The sequence below is a fragment of the Capra hircus genome, chromosome 21 (assembly GCF_001704415.2).
Source record: "Capra hircus breed San Clemente chromosome 21, ASM170441v1, whole genome shotgun sequence".
NCBI lineage: Eukaryota > Metazoa > Chordata > Mammalia > Artiodactyla > Bovidae > Capra > Capra hircus.
In genome coordinates, this window is record NC_030828.1 from 19441728 (window position 1) to 19465522 (window position 23795).

General features: G+C 48.6%; 1 protein-coding gene and 1 pseudogene across 1 annotated transcript; both read right to left on the reverse strand.

The window, feature by feature from the left end:
* On the reverse strand, window positions 8902-9860 carry LOC102181900 (annotated as a pseudogene).
* On the reverse strand, window positions 15149-16087 carry LOC102182171 (myeloid-associated differentiation marker-like). Its single transcript, XM_005695024.2, has one exon. The coding sequence runs from the start codon at window positions 16085-16087 to the stop codon at window positions 15149-15151; it is 939 nt and encodes a 312-aa protein (XP_005695081.2).

Consider the following 23795-nt stretch of genomic DNA (forward strand, 5'->3'; position numbering starts at 1 on the left):
GGATGTGGCTGAGCCCTGCCTGCCCAGCAGCCTGGCATGTGGACTGGAAGACGGTGAGCCGGGAAGGTCAAGGCCAGAAAAGGAAAGAAGGAGGAGGTGCCAGAAAGGCTAAGTAGGAAGAAGGAAAATGGATACTCAGAGTTACAAAGAGGCTCTGGAGCTTTGGCAGACACTTCATAGCTAAATGATCCTGAAGTTTCCCCACCTGTGCAATGGGCTTAATACCTACTTTGTGTTAAATAATGAATAAAAACATGTGAAGGGCTCATCGGAGGGCCTGACACATGGCACACTCAATCCAAGACAGTTCCCCCCTTCAGCTTGTGGCCACTTAACTCCATCTGCGCCTCCACCTTCACACGCTCATCCTCTCTCAACTCTGTGTGTGCAAACCTCTCTGTCCTTCCTCTTATGAAGACACCAGTCACTGGATTTTGGTTTCACACTCCATCCAGGATGTTTTCCATCCCAGAGGCCTTAACTAAATATGTCTCCAAAGACCCTATTTCTAAATGAATGTGTTTTCTGAGTAGAAATGACATTTTCGGAGGACAATCTTCCATCCATTATGGTCCTCACTCAGATCTTCCTGTCGTTTGTTCACTGTGTCTTTTCCTGCTGTGTCTATCATACTAAGTGAATTTGTTTTCTTTTTCAGATTGTTCTGTGTTCACTGGAGTTCTTGGGACACCCAGTGGGTTGATCCCTTGTGTACTTTGTCATTACACTGTGAGACCCCTTCTACAGGATCCCTTTTCCTGGCAGGATCCTGACATCTGTGTTGGGAGTTTCACTAAAGTTTCACCAAAGAATAATTGCACTTGCTTCTGCTCAGGACCTTCCATGCCAACCACCTGTTTGGCACCTATTGTGTTAATTTCCCCAGTTTGCAGAGCCATTGGGCCTGACGGATCAAGAACTTTTTGGCCCAAATCCACGAGTGAAGACCTGAAGTTTCTATTTCTCTTGTGGAGACCAAAAAAAAAAAAAAAAAAAACAAACTCCTGTGGAGGTAGGTAGCAGCCTTGACCTTTCCTCTTTCTGAAGGCCCTGATTTTCCTTGTCTACCCTTGCTCTGAGGCTGCAGACCATGTGATCCTGGCTTTAGGGAAGTGTCTCAGCTCCAACTCCTCACCTTGTGCCACCGCAAAGTCTCATTCCTGACCCAAGTGGGCAAATAGGCCAGCCTCCAGATATTTATGCTCAATTCTCCCTTCTCCCTCCTCCCTCCTACAGACAAGCAGGGGTCACATCAGTTCTGCCACTGAAGATTCAGGAGAAACTTGAGCAAATCAATTAATTCTAAAGGTTCTTTCTCTCTTCTTCTCCTCCTTAAAGACTTAACTTTTAATCACCTCCTCCAGGAAGGCTTCCAGGATCCCACCAGCTCCATGTCTGATTGCTCCCAGATTGATAGTTTCAGTCTTTCTGTGAAGCAGCCTGGTGTGGACAGGTCATCACAAGTTCCTGGGTCTTACCTGGGAAAAACAGGTGAGGTGGGGAGGAAGGGAGGTGTTGCAGGGGCAGCAGACAGGGCCCAGTGTGGATGGACCTGAACACCAGAGACGTAGGTTTTTAGCTGTAAGTGATGAGACCTCACTGACATTCTCTAGGGAGGGGCTGATCCATCAGAGGCCCACTTTGGAACTGACACTCTGGCTATAGGAGGAAAATGGAATGGAGGCTGGAACGTCAGGGAGGCAGCCTGGGTTCCTGCCTCTGCATCTCCTGGAGGACCCTCCCAATACACGTGGTCTTCCTGCATCTGCACCTGGAGGCCTGACTCGTGCACTTCATGAGGGGTGGAACTGATCAAGACATGAGAATTCTCAGGCAGACCAGCCCTCCCTGGTGAGTGACCACACAGTGAAAGGCGACAAGGGTCCTTCACAGGCCCAACTACCCAGAGCTGCCCAGGCAGCCAGATGCAGCTCCTGAATCTGCCCCTGGTAGAAGGTCAGCACCTCGCAGCCTCACTGTGCCCCAGGATGTCTAGCTGAACAGTGACAGGAGCGTTTATGATGAAATGTGGGAGGAGAGTCTGTGTGGTCCTAGATGACAAGACCTCCACGATTGATTTTTTTTAGTAACACAAATGTGTTTCTTTGTAATGTATATCCATATAAAGCTTAGTTTTACCTTATCATAATTGTAATATATATGATTTTGTCTTTTCAAATATTATACTTGATTTCTTTGTTACCATGTGGGGTTCTTAACTACTTTTTTATGTTAGCTTTTAAAAAACTTCTTTATTTAGGTATTATTGACATGAAACTGTTCTGTATACAACTCAATGAGTTTTCAGATAAATATACACTTCATGAAACCATCAACAGTCTCAAGGCCATAAACTTTTCCATCACCACCCAAGATTTCCTCCCCATCCGCTTTATTGTAATAATTATCTCTTTGTCTACATGTGATAAGAACACCCTCTTTTCCAATGATCACTAATTCCAGTTGTTCATTTGTCCAAACTATGCCCTGGATGGACTTGGCCCAGAGACCCAGAGGTGACCACAGAGACTAGATGCTTATTTGCATGGAGCTCTGCTCCAGTGGGTGTGTCAGATGAAAAATCCATAGACTAGTTAAATCCTCTAACAAGGTAACCTCAAGAAGTGACCAGCACGATGAAGAGAACAAAGGTCCTGGGACGGAGCAGATGACTTTTGGAAGATCCTCCTACGCAGGTGACATTTCAGCTGAGAACTGAAGACTGACAAAGAGGTGGCCACGCTGAAGGTAGACAGAACAGCTTGTGCAAGATCTTGGGCAGGGAACGAGTCGCCATCTCGAGATTACGTGTAAGAGAGTTGCGGGATCTGGAGAGTTAAGGGATCATGGAACCATGAGCAGTGGAGACCGAATGTCCCTGGAGACATGTGAGGCACCATGTGTGTCTCCACAGCTCTTCATCGCAGACAGCCAGGAGGGTGGAAAGTCTGGAGATGGGGCACAATTGCAGTTGCATGAGCAATCCGGGGAGGCTCTGGGCACTTCTGCTCTAAACAATGATTTACCGCATGTTTGCCGTGTGTTGGGCACTGCAGACCCCACAGCAAAGCTCATTCCTGTCCTGAAGGAGCATCTGGCTTAAAGCAGAGACATTTAGTCTAGGGGATGTGACTACAGAAGATCCAGAGACATAACAGAACTTTCAGAGGACTCTGAAAAAGAAAAGAGTTGGTCTGTTCTGTTCAAACCCCAGAGAGCCAGGCAAGTGGGCTTTGCACTCTCTAAGGAACTAAAGATGCCCCCAAATGAGATGGGCCACTGTGGGAGCTGATGTTAGATCATTAGAGCCTTTCCAGCCAGCACTGCTGGATCACTCCCAGTGGAGGCTTGAAGCTAATTGTTCCAAAGATATTCCATGGAACACTGGTCCAAGATGCTTCATGGAAAGAGTTCCCTGATCATGCAAGTTTGAGAAACACTTCCTGCTATTGGTTATTTTATGATGCATACTGCTCTACTCAAGGTCCTAGGAAGTCCTGCAATAAACAAATCTGTTTAACTTTTTAACATGGTGTTAAATGTATTTGGCCATATGAAATTTTTGTCTTGCCTTAACATATGAATTTTATTACTTTTTGAGAATACCTGCCATGGGGATCACCTCCTGGGAGCCCTCCCCATTCACCGCACCTGCCACTGGGTGAAGATCACACGGTTCATCGCAGTACAGGAGTGAGGGGCCCAGTGGGGGTCCTTCCCCTGCCCTTCCCACAGCTCTGCTTGCCTGGCCCCTCTGGCCCTGGTGACCCTAGAATGCAGGGCTCTGGGGCTTTGTTCTGACACTAGGAGAGGAAGAAGGACTGTGGGGCATTTCTGGCCACCGGTTACTGTAAAGGGCCATTGATCTCAATGCATGGGGGTGCACGGACGGACACACACACAAACACACACTCTGAGCAAGCACGCAGGCACACAACTTTAAAGACAGGCATTGAGGTGCTGGCAAGGGACCTTTAAGAGCTGCAGGATAAGATGTTGGGCATTGGGGTGGGGCTCAACCCCTAGTTTCCCAGGGATGAGCCCTGTCTAAGGCTCTGGGGTGGGGAGGCAATAGCAGGGGCTTGTAAAAGCCTTGGTTTGGGTAAAGATTGATACCTGCTCAGTTGATTCTGCATTCTAAGCAAATCTGGGTAATCAGGGTCTGTGGATTTTGTGTTTTGCCTGTTTGTCTGGTTGGTTTTTTCCTTGTCTTTCTCTCAACATTAGGAAGCATCTGGCATAGAAACGTGCGCATGCTCTACACATGCAAACGAGGCAACTCCTTTCCCTACAGCAGCAGGTTTCAAACCTACCCCTCTGCTTGCCCTCAATCTACCCCTTCACCCCCTAAAAAATTGAAAAGCAACTTCCTGTTTAAGAATAGGGCCACTGGTACTTTTTGCCCTCATAACCAGGAAAAAGAAGAAAAAAAATCCAGGTTAATGTCAATTTGGAAAAAAAAAAAAAAAAGGCACAAGCTAAACTTTACAAATTATGTTTTACTCAGGAACCTTATGAAGGACCATAGCCTTGGAGACAGCCTCTAAGATAGCTCTGTGGAACTGTTCCAAAGAGCTAAGGGAAGGGCCAGAATATGCATGTGTTTTTGCTGAAAAAAAAAAAAATAGCATGAAGTTGACCATCAAAATATTATTGCTAGCCATAAACCCAGGCACCTCAAGTTAACCAGTTTAGTGCTTTCCTATCTATGGGAAGTGAGTGTGAGCTCACTGAAATTATTAGATGTGCACGTTAACCATCTTGAACTAGTATCCTGTTTTTATCCATTCTGAATTCCTCCCTGGTTGCACTTTTGAAGGTGGCTGCAGTGGCTGATGGATACATAGAGGGTGACATCCATTGTTTACTGAAAAGGCAAACCATGTTCTTTGTCCTTGGCAATTTCTCCTGGTCAAACTTTGACCAAGGTTTGGGAGGCATTTCATAGCCAGTTTGTCCGAGGGCACTAGAAAAACTCATTCCTAAATCAGGCAAGGATTCTTTTGATAGGCCACTTAATACGCTAGTTTTTCAGATTAGGTCCTGTTGATAACCCAAAATTCTATGGATCACCTGTCTCACTAGTCTTTGGGATCTAGGAAATATTTTCTCTTGTTGCTTCTCCTAAAATCTAGAGTTGCAATATTACAGTTACTCTATGTAGAGTTTTATACATGGTAGAGTAACATGTTTGCTGCTGCTGCTAAGTCGCCTCAGTCGTGTCTGACTCTATGCAACCCCATGGACTGCAGCCTACCAGGCTCCTCCGTCCATGGGATCTTCCAGGCAAGAGTACTGGAGTGGGATGCCATAACCTTCTCCAGAGTAACATGTTTAGCCATCATTAATTTTGTCGGAGGCTTGGTTACACATTGGGTAAAATAAGAGAGAGCAATCTTAGAAGCAGATAGAATATAAGTGATAGAGTGGCGACATTAATAAAGTCATAGTACAGCAGAGAGAGGCATGAGGCATACATAATTAGAAAACAGTAAGAAACAACAAATTAAAACAGTGAATAGTATAACTAGTTGTAATCTGGTCACAATAAACCAACAAGTCCACAGGAGAGCAAGCTGGATAAGCCAAGTTCTAGAGGGATCAGGTAAAGAGAAAAAGATAAATGTTACATCTTTATTTACAAATGTATACTTTATCAATTTGTTGTAGATCATAGCATAAGAGGAAAGGTTTTCTGGAAACCAAAGATTAAAAACTCTTCTATTTCAAGGCCTCACTGGTGACTAGGTGGTAAAGAATTTGCCTGCCAATGCAGGAAACATGGGTTCGATCCGTGGTCTGGAAAGATCCCACATGCCACGGAGCAACTAAGCCGTGCCCCACAACTGCTGTGTCCACAAACGCCAGAGCCTGTGCTAGGCAACAAGAGAGGCTGCTGCTGTGAGAAGCCCGTGCACTGCAACTAGAGGGCAGCTCTGCATAGCAATGAAGAGCTGCAGTGAAGACCCACCCAAACCAAAAGTAAAAGGAGATGCCACCACAAAGGTACAAAGGATGTAGCCCTCACAAAATGTGGAAAGTTTACTCCTAAAAATAGTAAAGAAAGTAAAAAGAAGGTCAGGATGACCAAAGACCCTTCTGGGTTGGGATCCCTTATGACTAATTTCCCTAAGAGTTGGCGGAGCCAGACGAAAAGTCTTCTTCGAATCCCAGTGTATTTCACTGGTTGCCATATGAGTTCCTCTGGATAACAGAGACCAAGTTCTTAAAACACAGGGAGAGGCGGGGAAATGCCTAAGATCAGGTACATTTAATCACAAAGACACAGGAAGAGAAATTTAAGTTTTCATTACAGGGCTTTTGTTCCTTTAAGGTAAGAATTTTAAAAGGATGGTTTATCAAACTGTTTTCTCTAGCTGCACATGCAAAAATATATTAATTTTGCAATGTCAAAAGAACCCCAATCTGGCCAATTTAGGGTGAGATTTCCTTTAATTATCAATTAAGCAGATCCTTGTAAGTATAAACTCTGTATGAACATAATAAACTATTCCCAGTATCCTTTAACTGAGAATAATCCAATGTGCATGAAAAAAATCATAGTCTATCTAAGAAACAAGTGGAAATTTTTATTTGAGCTAACCTGGAGGATTATAACCCAAGAGACAGTCTTTCAAAAATCTTTCTGAGGACTGTTCCACCTGTTATAGGTCAAAGCACAGTTGTATAAGCTTTTGAGACAAAAAGTTATACATTAAATGATATATTATTGTCAGTTTACTCAATCCAGATCTACGCAAACAAAGAGAACAATGGGTATGAGTCATCTTGTTCACACTCAGTCGTGTCTGACTTTTGCGATCTGATGGACTATAGTCCACCAGCCTCCTCTGACCATGGGGTTTTCCAGGCAAGAATACTGGAGTGGGTTGCATTTCCTCCTCCAGGAGATGTTGCCAATCCAGGGACTGAACCTGCATTTCTTGCATCTCCTACATTGGTAGCTGGATTCTTTACTGTTGGGAAGAATCTACCTGAGAAGCCTGGGTCATCTTGGTCCCTCACAGAATTAAGAAAGAAGATTATCTCCTAGGAAGCCGTGATCTTTGATGAAATCAAGAAAAAATGTTGTCTCCCAAGGAGGCCTAGTTCATGCAGATGAGCAATACACAAAAAAGTGAAGGAGGAGACCCAAACGGGCAGAGAAAAGTTTATGCTTCAATTTTTCTCAACTTGCCATAAATATGGATTTTATTTCATTACCATTGAGTGTGTTTCAACTGAGCAAAATCTTCCCACAACTTTTAACTGAAGATAAACCAGTTACTGCTTCTCAAAACTAAGTTTCAAGGAGAACCTACTCCTCCAGAGAGGAGCTTAACACCACAGAATAAAATTTAGGATTATCAGACAATAACAGGAAATCTAAAACCCAAGAGAGACTCACCCCAATTCATCTGGACTCCCTAAGGAGGCAGATGGGCACAAGAGGCCTCTGGCGGTACAAGGCTCAGTGCTTCGTAGAGTTCAGGAGAAGAGGAGAAGCCTTCCCTGGGTGCCTTCTGTAGTCGACTGAAAAAAAAAAGCAAAACCTAAAAGTCACAAATTTATGTTTAGTTTGGAGATGTTACTGAGGACTCTAGCCAAGGAGACACTCTCAGATAGCTCTGAGGAACTGTTCCAAAGAGGTAAGGGATGAGTCAGGATATATAGGAGACTTTACTGGGGCTGGGGGAACATGTAGTTAAAATCAGTGGATTACTGCTGACCACAAAAAACAGATATCTCAAGTCAATGATTTTACTGCTTTTCTATGTATGGGAAGATACAGTGCTCTGGGCTCACAAAAATTATTCCTCTGATATGCATCTTAACTTTCTAGGATCAGTACCTTGTTTTTCTCCATTCTGAATTCCCATCAGGGTAGGATATTAGGGCTGAAACAGAGGCTGATGGCCTGAGGACATGATGGACAAGATAATTCACCTTTTTCTGAAAATGCAGGCAACATTCTTTGTCCACATTTACATCACTTCTAAGGCTGGTGGGTTCATGCTCTTCTCACTGCAGAGGCAGGACAAGCTGTTTTAATCACTGAGGCAGGAGGGCCACATTGCTGCCCCTCACCAACACTGCAGACACATGTCTTCAAGACCCTGGGGTCCATCACGAGCTCCTTTTTTGATTCCACAGAGAGTAGTTGGGCTGGAGGGCATTCACTCCTGGCTTCCTCTAAAATGTGCTTTAGTCAGTCGGTGTTTAGTGAGCCTGCAAAAATTCTGGAGCCAATCTCAGATGAGGCTGAACACCAGGTGGGGCCCATGGACCGAAGGTCTCTTCTTTGAGTATCCTGCCCGTTGGACGTTATTGACCTCCAGATATTTCTTTTTAATTTAAATGGGAGGCACACTGTGCACCCCCCTCTACTGGGAGAAAGTGAGCCCAATGCCTGTCTACCTGCTTCCACCCCAACACACACACGCATACACACATACCAACCAAGGCACTGCCAGGGGGACAGACACGCTTTGGAAATGAGGACCTCCAGAGGCCCAGGGTGTGAACAGATGCACAGAGGACTGTATGATGTGAGGAGATGGGAGGGGTGGGTAGGCAGAGAAGGAAGGAGTCTCAGGTCCTGATGGATCAGAAGAAGGAAAATGGGGAGAGGTGGTCAGGACACAGGAGACAAGAAAACCAAAGATGACCAGAAAAGGGAGAGAAAGCAGAAAATGTAGACAAGATGAGAGAAGCAAGAGAAAGAGGCAAAACAGGACATGGGCAACCACACTAAGCAGGAAGGACACAGAGCAGAAGGAGCGAAGGAAACAGAAAAGAGAGAGAGATGAGAGGGGCAGGACGTGAGGAGGGCGAGAGCCAGGAAGAGGGCAGCAGAGGACACCAGAGCTCGGTGAGGATACCTCCTGTGAGCAGAGGGGATCAGGAGTCCCTGGGCTGGTCCTCAGTCCCTAACAAAGACCCAGCGGGCCCAGCACACCAGGTCAGCCACGTAAATCAGCAGGTTGACCGCTGTCAAGATGGCTACAACCAGTCTTTGGTCCCAGGTGCACACTAAGAGGGGTGAGTTGATGGCGGCAGCTCACATCACTGGACCATTGGGGCTGGCCACCAAAATTCTCGTCGAACTGGTAGAGCAGCCAGAGGATCAGAGCGCTGGTGTAGAGGAAGATGGAGAGCAGGGCCAACCCCAACAGGAAAATGGGGAAGCAGATGGGCAACTTGTTGCTATAGCCTCCCAGATACAGCAGGAGGGCCACGGCCCCCAGGAAGAGGCAGATGGAGTATGCGGCCACATACCACACCAGGGCCGGCTGGTGCAGGTACAGGGAGGTGTTGCTGATGAAGCCGAAGATGACACAGGCCACGAAGTTCTCTAGCCCCTTGAGCAGTCCTGGCATGGGGAGCACATTGCAGGTGATCTGGCTGGGCCGGGCACAGATCCAGGCCACTTCAGTGGCATACGTCACAGAAGCAAGGCAGGAGAAAGCCGTAGCAGCAATGGCGTGGTTCCAGGAGCTGCCACGAGGGGCGATCTGGATGTACATGGTGGGGTAAATAATGGAGGCCGAGAGGCAGAGGAGGGTGGAGTAGGAGGCATAGTTGATGAGAAAATCGTCCCAGGAAAAGGGCCAGAGGAACTGGAGCCTGCGTAACTCGACTATGAAAGTAAGGAGGGTCACGACGAAGCAGAAGCACCAGATGAACACGGACCAGTTACCTATGGTCTCCCTCCAAGTGCCAGTGGTAGCCACCAGCGAGAAGGCCAGGCAGGTGGAGAGCAGCTGCAGCAGGCGGAGGAAGTAGCCCTTGATGATTGCAGAGGCCAGGCCAGAGGGCAAGCTCATGCTGAGCGTGATGGTCAGGCTGGTCACTGTCATCAGACTGGGTCTTCAGTGAGGATCTACCAGAGAAAGATCCAGCTGTGGAGGTGGATTAATCAAACATCTGAAAAAAGCCTAGGGTCCTGCGATGGCTGCTACTCAGGATCTATGGAGTTGGAACCAATGACTCAGACAGTTGGGTAACAGCACAGCTGATCCAAGATGATTCTATCCACCCATCACCCTTGGCCTTGTCACAACACTTGTCTTATCCCAAAGTTCAGAGCAGGGTGGGTCTGGCCTCAAACCAGGAACGTTTTAACACAGGGTAGGATGGTCCTTTCTACAGTCCCAACCCTTCAAGTGTGTCAAAATTAAAAAAAAAAAATTTAATTATTTGGTAACAAAATTAGATGTGAACAGACATGAGACAAATTATGATCTCTATTTCCCTTAGTATGAATGTTTAAAAGTTCAGTTTCAGAAACACTAATGTGTTTGATTACAAGTGCTTTCAGACCCCAGTGGGGTGGGGTGGGATATCCTATAGAGCAGACGCACTATATGCAACTGGAGTTGAAAAATCCTGAATTCTGGAGCATATCTAACTCTATGGATTTCATAAAATGGACTGTGGATGTACTGCTAATCCCATTTTAAAGATGAAAAAACTAAAGTCGCTCAGTCGTGTGACTCTGTGACCCAGAGAATTCTTCAGGCCAGAATACTGGATTGGGTAACCATTCCTTTCTCCAGGGGATCTTCCCAAGCCAGGGATCAAACCCAGATCTCCCACATTGCAGGTGGACTCTTTACCAGCTGAGAAACCACTGCTAATCCCATTCTAGAGATGAAAAAACTAAGGCTTGGTGAATCAGGAGCCTTCTCTAAGGTCAAAGTTTAGGAGTAGTAACCTCACATAACAATGCCAAAGCCATGCATTTAAACGCTTTCCTCTACAGCCCAGCATGTCAGCAGGGCCTGTGGGTGGGCGCCCAAGACCAAAGCTCACATCTGTGGGATCCAGGACCTGCCTTCATGGCCACAGCCTCTTTCCACAGCAACCTGAAGACACATGTGTTCCGGCCTGTCCTCCCTGCAGCCATCACTAGAAGGAGCTGCCATCTGAGGGGACACAGCCCCACCTGGAGGAGGGAAACTCCAGGGGTGAATAGGGAGGAGCCATGGGGTGAGAGCAAGGCTGTGGGGACAAGATGACATGGGAAGTAGGGACTGTTCTGAATCCCCTCCCCTCAGCTTTCCCTTAACGTGTGACTCTTCCTCATTGGGACAGGGGACACCAACCCAGTATGACTCAAGGTGGAGTGTCCTGGAGGAACCACAGAATAAATAACATAATGTTTAGCTCGAGCGCCAAACCTGCCATCCAGGTGGGAGTCTGGAAAGATCTAGGAGTAATCCTACATGAATGAGGATTTCTGTGACCTGAGAGATAGGATGGCAGTTTCCAAGCTGGGAAGAAGAGGTTGAAAATGAACAAGGATTTTGTGTCTGTATGCTGATGTGGAGCCTTTGAATCCATTTAATGGCACAGAGGGAGGATTTAGGAAGGAGAGGCATGGGGATTGCTGCTGCGTGACCTGGGTAAGGCCTCTCTGGGCCTCTCTTCCCCCACCTGGAAAGCAGCAGGTTTGCCTGAGCTTCCCAGCAACCTCTCCTCCACTCCAATCTGTAAGCCTGGACATGATGCCCCCATCAGAGCACAGCCTAGATGTGGCTGAGTCCTGCCTACCCAGCAGCCAGGCATGTGGACTGGAAGACAGTGAGCTGGGAAAGTCACAACCAGGACAGAGGTAGGAAGGAGGAGGTGAGATGGACAGTAAGAATTTCAGGGAGGATGTGGGGCATGGAGGAACCTGGCAAGTTACCCACTGAGCCTCAGTTTTTCCATGTCTGCAGTGGGCTTAATGCCTGTGCATGCAATGCTGTCATATTTGACTCTTTACAGTCCCTTGGACCATAGCCTGCCAGGCTACTCTGTCCATGAGATTTTCCAAGCAAGAATTTCCGGAGTGGTCTGCCATTTCCTTTTCCAACAGATCTTCCTGACCCATGGATTAAACCCACATCTCTTCCACTTCCTGTTTTGCAGGTGAATTCTTTACCACTGAGCAACCAGGGAATGTGTCAATTAAGCGAATGAAAGATTGTGAAGGGCCCATCAGAGGGCCTGGCATATGGCACACTCAATCCAAGCCAGCTTCCTGTTCCCCTCTCCCTCCTGCTCTAAGAGGACCCAGAAAGCCCTGCCCCACCTCTGGACACAAACACATGCAAGCTTGATTTGCTCCAGATCAGGCAAACCTGTGTGTCCTGGAAGTGGCCCAGGGATGTGTTTGTTTTTCCTTCCCAGTGTTTTCAGGAAGAGATGGTGTAGAATCAGTTTTACTTCTTCTTGAACTATTTGGTAGATGCACAATGTTTTCATCTCGCATGAAAATCCAGATTTCTAGCTCCTTTAGAAGTCTCATGAATCAGTTGCTACGCCCTTTACTTTATATTGTTTTCCATTCTCATCTCTGTTTAGCACATTCTATATTTTCTTCTTCTCATATATAATCGGCATAAGGCAGAACTATGATCATCTCACATGTGCCCAGTTGCCCCTCTTGGGCGTGGCCAGGCTTCCTGTCTGCTCACATGAGCATCCACCCCTCCTTCTGGGGAGCATCTGTGTCCTCAACCTCATGTACAGCCTTCAGCACACTTCGCATGCTCTGACATCATATGTAGACATATATGTACATGTATGTAGGGCACATCTGTAGATTGTTTTCCTGTTTCATAAACCTGAGATCCTGTCATGCACAGCGCATCTTGCTTTTCCACCACCCCCGACAAGTACAGCTGGTCCTCTCTAGGGGCCTTAGTCCTCTCCACCACCTTTACTTATTTCCTTCCCTCCTGGCTCCTGTGAGCATTTGGACTGACCACCTTTCTCTACAGACTCCCCTCTGAGTCTCAGACATGGGGGACACAGGATATGACAAGAGGTCTGGGATCCATGTGACCACCAGGTTCTACGGCAGAAGGCTGGTTTCTCTGTAAACTTAAGAAATATGACAAAGACTCTCTTCTTCATTTCTGGAAACTCATCCTAGTTTCCTAGGGCTACGGGAACAATTTACTCTAAGTTTGATTGCTTAACACAGCAGGAATTTATTCTCCCACAGTACTGGAGGCCAGAAGTCTGAAATCAAGGTGCCAGGGGGACCATGCTGTCTCCAGCGCTCCAGGTGAGGCTCATTCATTTCCACTAGTAATATTTCAAACCGCTCAGCTTGTGGCCACTTATTCCATCTCTGCCACAGCCTTCATGTTGTCATCTCCTCTCAACTCAGTGTGTGCAAACTTCTCTGTCCTTTCCCTTATAAGGCTGCCAGTCCCTGGATTGCCAGCCCACCCTCCATCCTGGACAATTTTCATCTCAAGATCCTTAGATAATTATGTCCACAAAGACCCTACTTCTAAATAATGCCATAAACATGGATATTTTGGGGGGGGGTGGGAGTCACTCTTCGACTCATTAAGGTTCTCTCTCATATCTTCCTGTACTTTTTTCATAGTGTCTTTTTCTAATGTGTTTAATCATACATGTATCTGTTTGCTGTCTCTTTCAGATTGGAGTTCTTGGGACTCACAGTTGATTTTTCCCTCGTGTACTTTGTCATTACGCTGTGAGCCCCTTGTACAGGAGTCCTTCTTCTGGGAGGATCCTGCTGCCTGGGTTGGGAGCTTCAGCCAGAATAACAGTATCTGCTTCTGCTCAGGACCCTTCAGGCCAATTGCTTGTTGGTCCCCGCTTGCGTAAATTTCCCAGGTTGGAGTTGTTGGATCTCAGGGATCTTGTACATTTTGGTCTAAATACACCAGAAGTGAAGACCTTAGAATACTATTTCCCCTATGGAGACTTAAAAGAAATCCCAAATTCCTTTGGAAGCAGATATCAACTTTGTCCTTTTATCTTCCTGAAGGGCATGGTTTTGTTTTGGTTTGTTTGTTTTTAAACTTTTTATTGTGCATTGGGGTATAGCTGATTAGCAATGCTGTGATAGGTTCAGATGCACACCAAAGGGACTCAGCCATACACATACATGTATCCATTCTCCCCAAACTCCCCTCCCATCCAGGTTCCACATGACACTGAGCAAGGCTCCATGTGCTATACAGCAGGTCCTTCTCGGTTATCCAGTTTAAATGTAACAGGGTATACAGGCAACCATAAATTTTTTCTCTAAGTCTGTGAGTCTTTTTCTGTTTTTTAAGTTCATTTGTATCATTTCTTTTTAGATTTCATATATAAGGGATGTCATATGATATTTCTCTGAAGGGCAGCGCTTTCCTTGTCTACCCTTGTTCTGACGTTGCAGGCCCCATAGTCCTGGCTTTAGGGAAGTGTCTCAGCTCCAGCTCCTCACCTTGTGCCACCCCAAAGCCTGATTCCTGACCCAGGTGGGCAAATAGACCAGCCTCCAGTTGGCCAGGCTCTATTCTCCCTTCTCCCTCCTCCTTCCTCCCTGCTACACACAAGCAGCAGTCACATCAGCTCTGCCGCTGAAACTTCATGAGATCCTTGAGCAAATCAATTAATTCTAAATGTCCTTTCTTTCTTCTTTCCTGTGACCCTGAACTTTTCCTTAAAGGCTTGACTCTTAGTCATCTCCTCCCAGAAACCTCCCTGGATCCCACCAGCTCCATGTCTCATTGTTCCCAGACTGACAGTTCTCAGCCTTTGCCTTTCTGTGAAGGAGCCTGGTGCAGGCAAGTCATCACAAGCTTCTGGGTCTTACCTGGGCAAGACAGGTGAGATGGGGAGGAAGGGAGGTGCTGCAGGAGCAGCAGACAGGGCCCACTGTGGATGGATCTGAACACCAGAGACATAGGTTGGATTTTAGCTGTAAGTGAGGAGGCCTCACTGACATTCTCTAAGGAGGGACTGATCAGTCAGAGGCTCACTCTGAAACTGACATTCTGACATTAGGAGGAAAATGGATGGAGGCTAATTCTGTAGTCAAAGTATGTGATGATGGGCCTTGAGAAAAGACACTCTAGGAGTGAAGGGCAGAGGCAGAGAAGGGGCAGCAATTACCAGATATCTGGTGCCCCCAAGGGCAGCTGCAACCCCGCCTCTCCCTCCTGCTCCCTTTACATCTCAGACCCCATCCCAGGTGTTCCCAGCACCCTACCCTTCCTCTGGGCACCTGAGCACTGAGTGCTTTGGGAAGGGAGAAATGGGGAAGGATATGAGGAGAGATAGAGAGGAACCATGAAGAGGACATCAGAGGACGCCAGAGCTTGGTGAGGATACCTTTGTGAGCAGAGGATCAGGAGTCCCTGGGCTGGTCCTCAGTCCCTACAGAAACCTGACGAGCCCAGTACACCAGGTCGGCCACATAAACCAGCAGGTTGATGGCTGTCAGGACGGCCACAGCCAGGCGCCGGTCCCAGGTGCACATGTCGTAGGTGAGCTCGTCCCTGCAGTCCCCATCACTGGGCCTCTGGGGCTGCCCACCGAGTTCCTCGCTGAACTGGTAGAGCGGCCAGAGGACCACAGCACTGATATAGAGGAGGACGGAGAGCAGGGTGAACACTAGCTGGAAAATGGGGAAGGGGACCGGCAGCCTGTATTCCCGTTCACCCAGGTCCAGTAGGAGGACCACAGCTGCCAGGATGAAGCAGATGGAGTACACGGCCACACACCACTCCAGGGCCGGCTGGTGCAGGTACAGGGAGGTGCTGCTGAGGAAGGCAAAGATGAGACCAGCCACGAAGGTCTCCAGCACCTTCAGCAGGCCTGGCACAGTGTGCACATAGCAGGGGATATCAATGAGATCATACCAATCCCATACCCAGGCCGCATCCAGGGCATAAACCACAGACGCGATGCAGGAGAATGCAGTAGCGGCGATGGCCCGGTCCCGGGAAGGACCATGAAGCAGGAACTGGACGTAGGCGATGGAGTAGATGATGGAGGTCGAGAGGCAGACGAGGGCAGCGTAGCAGGCATAGGTGACGGGGAAGTTGTACCAGTAGAAAGGAAAGCAGGATGGGAGCTTCCATAACTCGACCATGACTATGATGAGGGTCATGGCGAAACAGAAGCACCAGATGGACATGGACCAGTTACCTAGGTCCCCTCTCTCAAAGCCCATGTCAGCTACCAGGGAGAAAGCCACACAGGTAGAGAAGAGCTCTGGCAAGCGGAAGTACCAGAACCCTCCCCAAAAGTCATCATAGTCTGGGGCTGATGCCCGAGTGGGCATGATGCTTCGATGTCCAGGCAGGTCACTGTTACCAGTACAGCAGTGGTCTTTGCTGAGGATCCACCAGAGAAAGATCTGGCTCCGAAGGTGGGTTAAGTCAGACGCCTGGAAATGACACAGGGCCCTGTGACTGCTGAGGCTCAGGATCCGTGGAGTTGGAACCAATGGCTCAGACAATCGGGTAACAGCACAGCTGCTCTGGAATGGTTCCCCCCACCCATCACCCTTGGCCTTGTCAGGAGACTTGTCTTATCCCAAACCTCACAGCTGGGTGTGGTCTAGCCTCAAACCACGAACATTTTGGGTCTCTCTAAATAGCTGTATGCCATTATCTATGGAGACACAGGGTAGGATGGTTATTATCTGCAATCCCAACCCTTCAAAGCTCTCAAAATTGAAAACAAATGTTTAAAAAATTGTTTGGTAACAAAATTTGACATGAAGAGACATGAGACAATTTATGATCTCCCTCTTTTTTTTTTTTTCATTTTATTGTGAATGTTCAAAGGATGAGTTGCAGAAGCACTAATGTCTTTAATTACAAGGTACTTTCAGACCATAGTTGAATGTTATGTCCTACAGAGTAGATGCACCATGTCATCTATCTGGAGCTGAGAAAGTCTGAATTCAGGCGCAGATCTGACACTAAGGATTTCGAAGAAGGGATTGCAATTGTAGCAGTAACCCTATTTTATAGATGAGAAGAAAAAGGCTGGAGGTATTAAGTCCTTCCCCAAGGTGGCATGACCGTGAAGTGGAAACTCCAGATAAATATACCAAAGCCGTAAGTGTGAACACTTTGCTCTGCATCCCACAGTCAGCAAGGCCTGCGGGTGGGAGCTGGAACCCAGGACCCGCCTTCAGGCCTCCTTCCACAGCAGCCTGGAGACACACCTGCCCTGGCCTCTCCTCCCCGCAGCATCACTAGAAGGAGCTGCCATCTGAGGGGACACAGCCCCACCCAGAGGAGGGAGGCTTTAGGGGTGAACAGGGAGGAGCCATGGGGTGAGAGCAAGGCTGTGGGGAAGAGATGACATGGGAAGTAGGAACATTTTGAATCCTTTGCCTACTTTTTCCTTCACATGTGACTCTTTCCCACTGGAGAAGGGAGACCCCCCAACTCAGCATGACTCCAAGGTGGAGCATCATGAAGGAACCACAGAATAAATTAATGTACATACTGTTTGGCGGTTAAGCTCCAAAGCTGCCATCCAGATGCGAGTCTGGAAAGATCTAGGAGTAGTCTTACCTGAGTAGGATGTTCCTGGCCTGGGAGACTGGTTAGCAGCTTCCAAGCTGGGAAGAAGGGATTGGAAATGAACAAGGATGCTGTGTCTGATGCTGACGTGGAGACTTTCAGGGCAACCCAGGGAGGGGGTAGGGATAGGCGGATGATCACCCCCTTCTAAGGGCAGGAGCTGAAAGAGGAAGGCCCTGCAGGACCCCTGGGAGGGGACAACCCTGAGGATGCTCCCTGAGGATAGGCAGGGGGCAGAGTGGAGATGACTGGGGGGATCCCAGGGTCTTAGGGCCCTGAGGCAGCCCAGTAGGGGTCTTCTGACCCAGAAGGGATGCAGGCATGGAGCCAAGCTTCCCATGGAGAGGGGCCTGGACTGGAACTGAGACAGGAGAATAGGGGCCTGAAGGGGCTTCAGGGCTCTGACAGGGACACATGGCCAGAGTGGCAGGGACCCTGGAGACCATGGAATTGCCCAGGTCACCTGCCCAAGACAGTCCCGCCAGCCAGGGCTGCAGTCCTGCTCACACAGGGGCTCCTCCAGGGTCCAGTGTGGGGGAAGTGAGGCCCCTCTCAGCCCGCCCCCTCCTCAGGGACAGCTGCCCTGTTTCCAAGGGACTATTTGCTCAGAGGTCCCCAGGGCTGAAGGGCCAGCACCCTGAGCCCCAGTCAGCTTCCTGCCATCAGGGGATTATTATATCACCTTTGCTGATAATAAACCCTGGGACAAGCTGAGGCTGAAAGAGAAACGCAGAGCAAACTTGACAACCTCCCTGGACTCACAAAGCTCCTTGAGCCCCAATTGCCAGTGGAGCCCTGGGACCTGCGGGCCTCCCAGTGGGCACTGCCAGGGGTGGGGAGGGCACTGGGGGTGTCAAGGTATCTATCTTCCACTTTGTTCCCACAACCTCTCTGAATTTACCCTGTGAATGCTACTGGAGAAGGAAATGGCAACACACTCAGGTATTCTTGCCTGGGGAATTCCATGGACAGAGGAGCCTGACAGGCTACAGTCCATGGGGTTGCAAAGAGTAGGACACAACTCAGCTACTAACACAAACACATGCTGCTTAAGGGTAAATGACAAGTTTGGATCCTTCTCATGCCACACAGGGAGGACTTGGAGAAGGAGAGGATGAGGTTCCTGCTGAGTGACACTGGGTCAGGCCTGTGCCCTCTCTGGGCCTCAGTTCCACCACCTGGAAAGCAGCAGCTTTACAGAAGTCTCCCAGCAACCACCCCCCCCAAGTCTAATCTGTGAGCCTGGACATGGTGCCCTCGTCAGAGCACAGCCTAGATGTGGCTGAGCCCTGCCTGCCCAGCAACCAGACATGTGGCCTGGAAGATAGTGAGCCGGGAAGGTCATGGCTGGGACAGAGGAAGGAAGGAAGAGGTGCCAGAAGGACAGAGAAGGAGGAGGGAAGATGGACACTAGAGTTACAAGGAGGCTGTGTGTCATAGAGGAACCTGGCAAGCTACTTAACAGAACCAGTTTCCCCATCTGTGCAATGGGCTGAGTACCTACTCTGTGTCAATCGATGAATAAGAACTACATGACGTGCTCATCAGAGGGCCTGGCACATGGTACACTCAGTCATCCCAGCTACCTGTTCCCCTCCCGCTCCCCCGCAAGGAGGATCCAGAAGGCCCTGCCCCACTCGGAACAGAAGCTCATGCAAGACTGGTGTGCTCCAGATCAGGGGCCATAAACCAGTTTGTACTAGAGGTGATCCCTTAATGCATTTTGTTTTCCCTCACAGTGTTTTCTGGAAGAGATGTAGAAAAGGTATTATTTCTTCCCTAAGTGTTTGGTAGCTGCCCATTGTTTTCACATGAAAATCCAAACTTCCTGCTCTTTTCAAAGCCTCAGGAGATCTGATGTCACTGGGCTGTGTTCCCTTGGGGGAGGTGGCTGGAGCTGAGCATCTGCTCTGTCCTCTATACTGTTTTCCAGTCATATCTTTGCATAGTTTTCCATATTTCTCTTATTCTCATTTATCACTGACATAAAGCCGGACTATAATCATCTCGCATGTCCCGGTTTCCCCTCTTGGGCGTGGCCAGGCTTCCTGGCTGCTCACAGGATTGTGCACCTCTCCATCCATATCCTCAACCTCATGTACAGCCTTCAACACATTTCATATGCTCTGAAATCACATTTAGACATGTGTGTGCATACATGCACGTGTGTTTGTGGGGAGTATCTGTATCTTTTTTCCTGTTTCATATGCATGAGCTCGTGTCATGCCCAGGGCATCTTTGCCACCACCCCTGACAGGTGCAGCTGGTCCTCTCCAGGGGCCCTGGTCCTCTCCATCCCCTTTACTTATTTCCTTCCCTCCTGGCTCCCATGGGCATTTGGACTGACTCCCCTTCTCTAGATCAGTGGATCCTCCTCTGTGAGTCTCAGACACTGGGGAACCCCATTTATGACCCTCTAGAGGGTGACTGTTGAAAGCTTTGCAAATGTGCATTGCTTTGAATTTTCCAATATTTGGATTAATCCCTTTTCAGAGAGTAGACTTTGGTCTGGAGGGTGCACCATGAGGAAATGAGGGGCTCCTGAACCAGGGCTGTGCTGGGGGAGGGTCACTTACTGTGGCAAGGGGCAGAAAACAGGGGGCAGGTGGTCTGAGCGATGTTTACGGGAGAGAGAGAGGAGAGTTTGGCAGGGACAGGCCAGTCACAGCCTTGGGCACCACATTAAGCATTTGGGACTCAGTGGGAAGCCCATGTTGGTACCATTCATTTACAGAGAAGCCTCTGGGAATCCTCCCCCCTCAACCAGGATAAGAACATAGCAGAAGTCTAATGAGAGGGATTCAAAAAGTGAGAGAAGAACACTGAATCCAAACCCACAGACTGAACAGGCTCCCTCAAAGCCCTGGGAGGGAGCTGGCATGTGCTGGGGGGTGGGAGCTCACCAGGGTAGAAGAGCCCAGGGAGACAGACTGGGCATTAGGAGCTGTGACCAAATGTGGGCCCTTCTCGCTCAGTGGATGTTCTATGAAGCACCTGCTCTGGGCCAGGCTGGATCACAGACTGAGGACCTGGGTGAACAAGGCTTGGCCTGTCCTTGAGAAGGTGGAAGGGAGGGTGACCCATGACCTGACCATCAGCACATCTGGGGGTTGTGTCCACAGAAGGGAGGGCAGGTGTCCTGAGCAGGGACGGAGAATGGGGGCAGACAGGACATCAGGTCTGAGTGGAGGGTGAAGAGTGTGTCTTAGTGGAGGAGGAGGCAGGGGGCCAACTGGGGAGAGGAGAATTGGAGCCCCAGTCTAAGGAGTGGGGGCAGCTTGTCTGGGGAGCCGGAGGCAGGGGATGGGCCTGAGTTTGGGCCCTTCTGTAGGGCTTGTGTCACCAGGGACCCAGGACGGAATGTCAGCTCCCGGGTTCACTGAAGAACTCTATTCTCAACGTGCTGAGCAAGCAGCACTCTAGAAACATCTCTGTCCCCATTCCCCAGGCCCTGGGCTCCTGTGGGAACTGCTCTAGCCCCTCTGGGTCTGAGGCCAAGTCTGCAGCACCCTGCCCCAATGCAGCAGATGGGAGCCCCTGGACAGCACACCTGACCTCAGGACCTGGATTCCTTGCCTGGCCCTGCCTGGGCCCCAGGCTCATGGGTGAAGCCAGGCCTGCTCCAGACATCTGCCAAGCCCAGGGTGTCAGGGGCCTGGGAGACTCACCCCTGACCCACTTCAGCCCGATGTCAGGGTGTGAGCAGGAAAGGCCCGGGTTGCATGGGCCTGGATTCAGCCCCCAGCCCCTCTCTGTCCTGTGTCTGCAGGACAGCGTGCTGGGGTACAAATCCGTGGAGGACGCCAGGGCAGCCACAGAGCTCTACCGCATCTCCAGGAGAATCGAGAGCAGTGAGGGTTTGTTGCAGGCAGGGGGACCCCTTCCAGGGCCTGAAACTGGGCTCTTGTCTAACACTTGGAAATGAATTGTCCGAGGAGACACACGTGCTGACAAAGCAAGAGATTTTATTGGGAAAGGGCACCCAGGTGGAGAGCAGGAGGGTAAGGGAACCCAGGAGAACAGCTCTGCCGCATGGCGCGCAGTCTCCAGTTTTATGGTGATGGGATTAGTTTCCGGATTGTCCATAGCCAATCATTCTGACTCAGAGTCCTTCCTGGTGGTGCATGCCTTGTTCAGCCAAATGGATGCCAGAGAGGAGGATTCTGGCAGCTGGTCGGACATGTGGTATCTCCTTTTGACCTTTCCCGAACTCTTCCGGTTGGTGGAGACTTATTAGTTCCATGTTCCTTACTGGGACCTCCTGCCATAAAACAACTCATGCAAATTGTTACTATGGTGCCTGGCCAGGGTGGGCAGTTTCAACCAGTGTGCTTCCCCCAACAGTATCAGCCCCTTTCCAAGGACTAGAGGCCTTCATCTCTTTAGGATAGCAACTCTCTTGCTTTTGGAAAATGCATTTTTAGCAGTAAAATAAATCTATATTTTCTCTACTTTTAAAGACCCTACAAAGAACACTTGAGCTGGGATGGGGCAAGTGTCAAATTCCTTAACATCCTGAATCCTGTGAATGCAGGATGAAATCCTTGTGACTTAATTAATACTCCACCTCACTGTCCTCTTACAACTACATCTATGCCCAGGTGGGAGGCATTATTTCCTGAAGGTGACACCCAGCTCTGAGGCACATTCATCACATCTTGAAGCTGATGCCCCAGCACTGGGGAGTTTTCAGGCAAAGGCACAGCAGAAGTGATGGGTGCCCTGCCTGGTGACCTTCAGCCCCTCATTCCTACTCTTATTTGTAAAACAAGGAAACAAAAGTGATGGACTCTGGAGTCTGAGAAAATAGGTTCGAAATCTGATTCTGCCATTTAGCAGCTGTGTGACTAAGGACTTAACCTCTCTGTGCTTCAGGTTTCTCAATCTGTAAAGCAGGGAATTCTAACAATTCACTGGGCTCTTCTGAGATGTTACATACAAATCATTGAGCACCAAGCATGTCATAGCTCAGTCCAGTTCAGTCGCTTAGTCGTGTCCAAATCTGCGACCCCATGAATCACAGCACGCCAGGCCTCCCTGTCCATCACCAACTCCCGGAGTTCACTCAAACTCACGTCCATCGATCAGTGATGCCATCAAGCCACCTCATCCTCGGTCGTTCCCTTCTCCTCCTGCCCTCAATCCCTCCCAGCATCAGAGTCTTTTCCAATGAGTCAACTCTTCGCATGAGGTGGCCAAAGTACTGGAGTTTCAGCTTTAGCATCATTCCTTCCAAAGAACACCCAGGATTGATCTCCTTTAGAATGGATTGGTTGGATCTCCTTGCAGTCCAAGGGACTCTCAAGAGTCTTCTCCAACACCACAGTTCAAAAGCATCAATTCTTCGGTGCTCAGCTTTCTTCACAGTCCAACTCTCACATCCATACATGACCACCAGAAAAACCATAGCCTTGACTAGACGGTATAGTATATTCAAAAGCAGATGTATAGTATATTTAAAAGTATATTCATTGCTTTGCTGACTAAGGTCCGTCTAGTTAAGGGTATGGTTTTTCCAGTAGTCATGTATGGATGTGAGAGTTGGACTGTGAAGAAGGCTGAGCACCGAAGAATTGATGCTTTTGAATAGTGGTGTTGGAGAAGACTCTGGAGAGTCCCTTGGACTGCAAGGAGATCCAACCAGTCCATTCTGAAGGAGATCAACCCTGGAATTTCTTTGGAAGGAATAATGCTAAAGCTGAAGCTCCTGTACTTTGGCCACCTCATGTGAAGAGTTGACTCATTGGAAAAGACTCTGATGCTGGGAGGGATTGTGGGCAGGAGGAGAAGGGGACGACTGAGGATGAGATGGCTGGATGGCATCACTGACTCAATGGAAACGAGTCTGAGTGAACTCCTGGATTTGGTGATGGACAGGGAGGCCTCGTGTGCTGTGATTCATGAGGTCGCAAAGAGTCGGACACGACTGAGCGACTGAACTGAACTGAACTGACTAGACGGACCTTTGTTGGCAAAGTTATGTCTCTGCTTTTGAATATGCTATCTAGGTTGATCAGAACTTTTCTTCCAAGGAGTAAGCGTCTTTTAATTTCATGGCTGCAGTCACCATCTGCAGTGATTTTGGAGCCAAAAAAAAATAAATAATAAAGTCTGACACTGTTTCCACTGTTTCCCCATCTATTTCCCATGAAGTGATGGGACCAGATGCCATGATCTTCGTTTTCTGAATGTTGAGCTTTAAGCCAACTTTTTCACTTTCCTCTTTCACTTTCCTCAAGAGGCTTTTTAGTTCTTCACTTTCTGCCATAAGGGTGGTGTCATCTGCATATCTGAGGTTATTGATATTTCTCCTGGCAATCTTGATTCCAGCTCAAGCTACCACTAAATGTCAATATCTGATGATTATTCTCTGCACAGTCCAGTGACCTAGCAGAGAGAAGCTATCCTGTGCTGCAGGGCCTGGCCTCTAAACGAAGAGCATGCATAGTG

Excerpts from the sequence above, each read along its gene's own strand:
- LOC102182171 (XM_005695024.2), bottom strand. The coding sequence starts at position 16,087 with ATGCCCACTCGGGCATCAGCCCCAGACTATGATGACTTTTGGGGAGGG.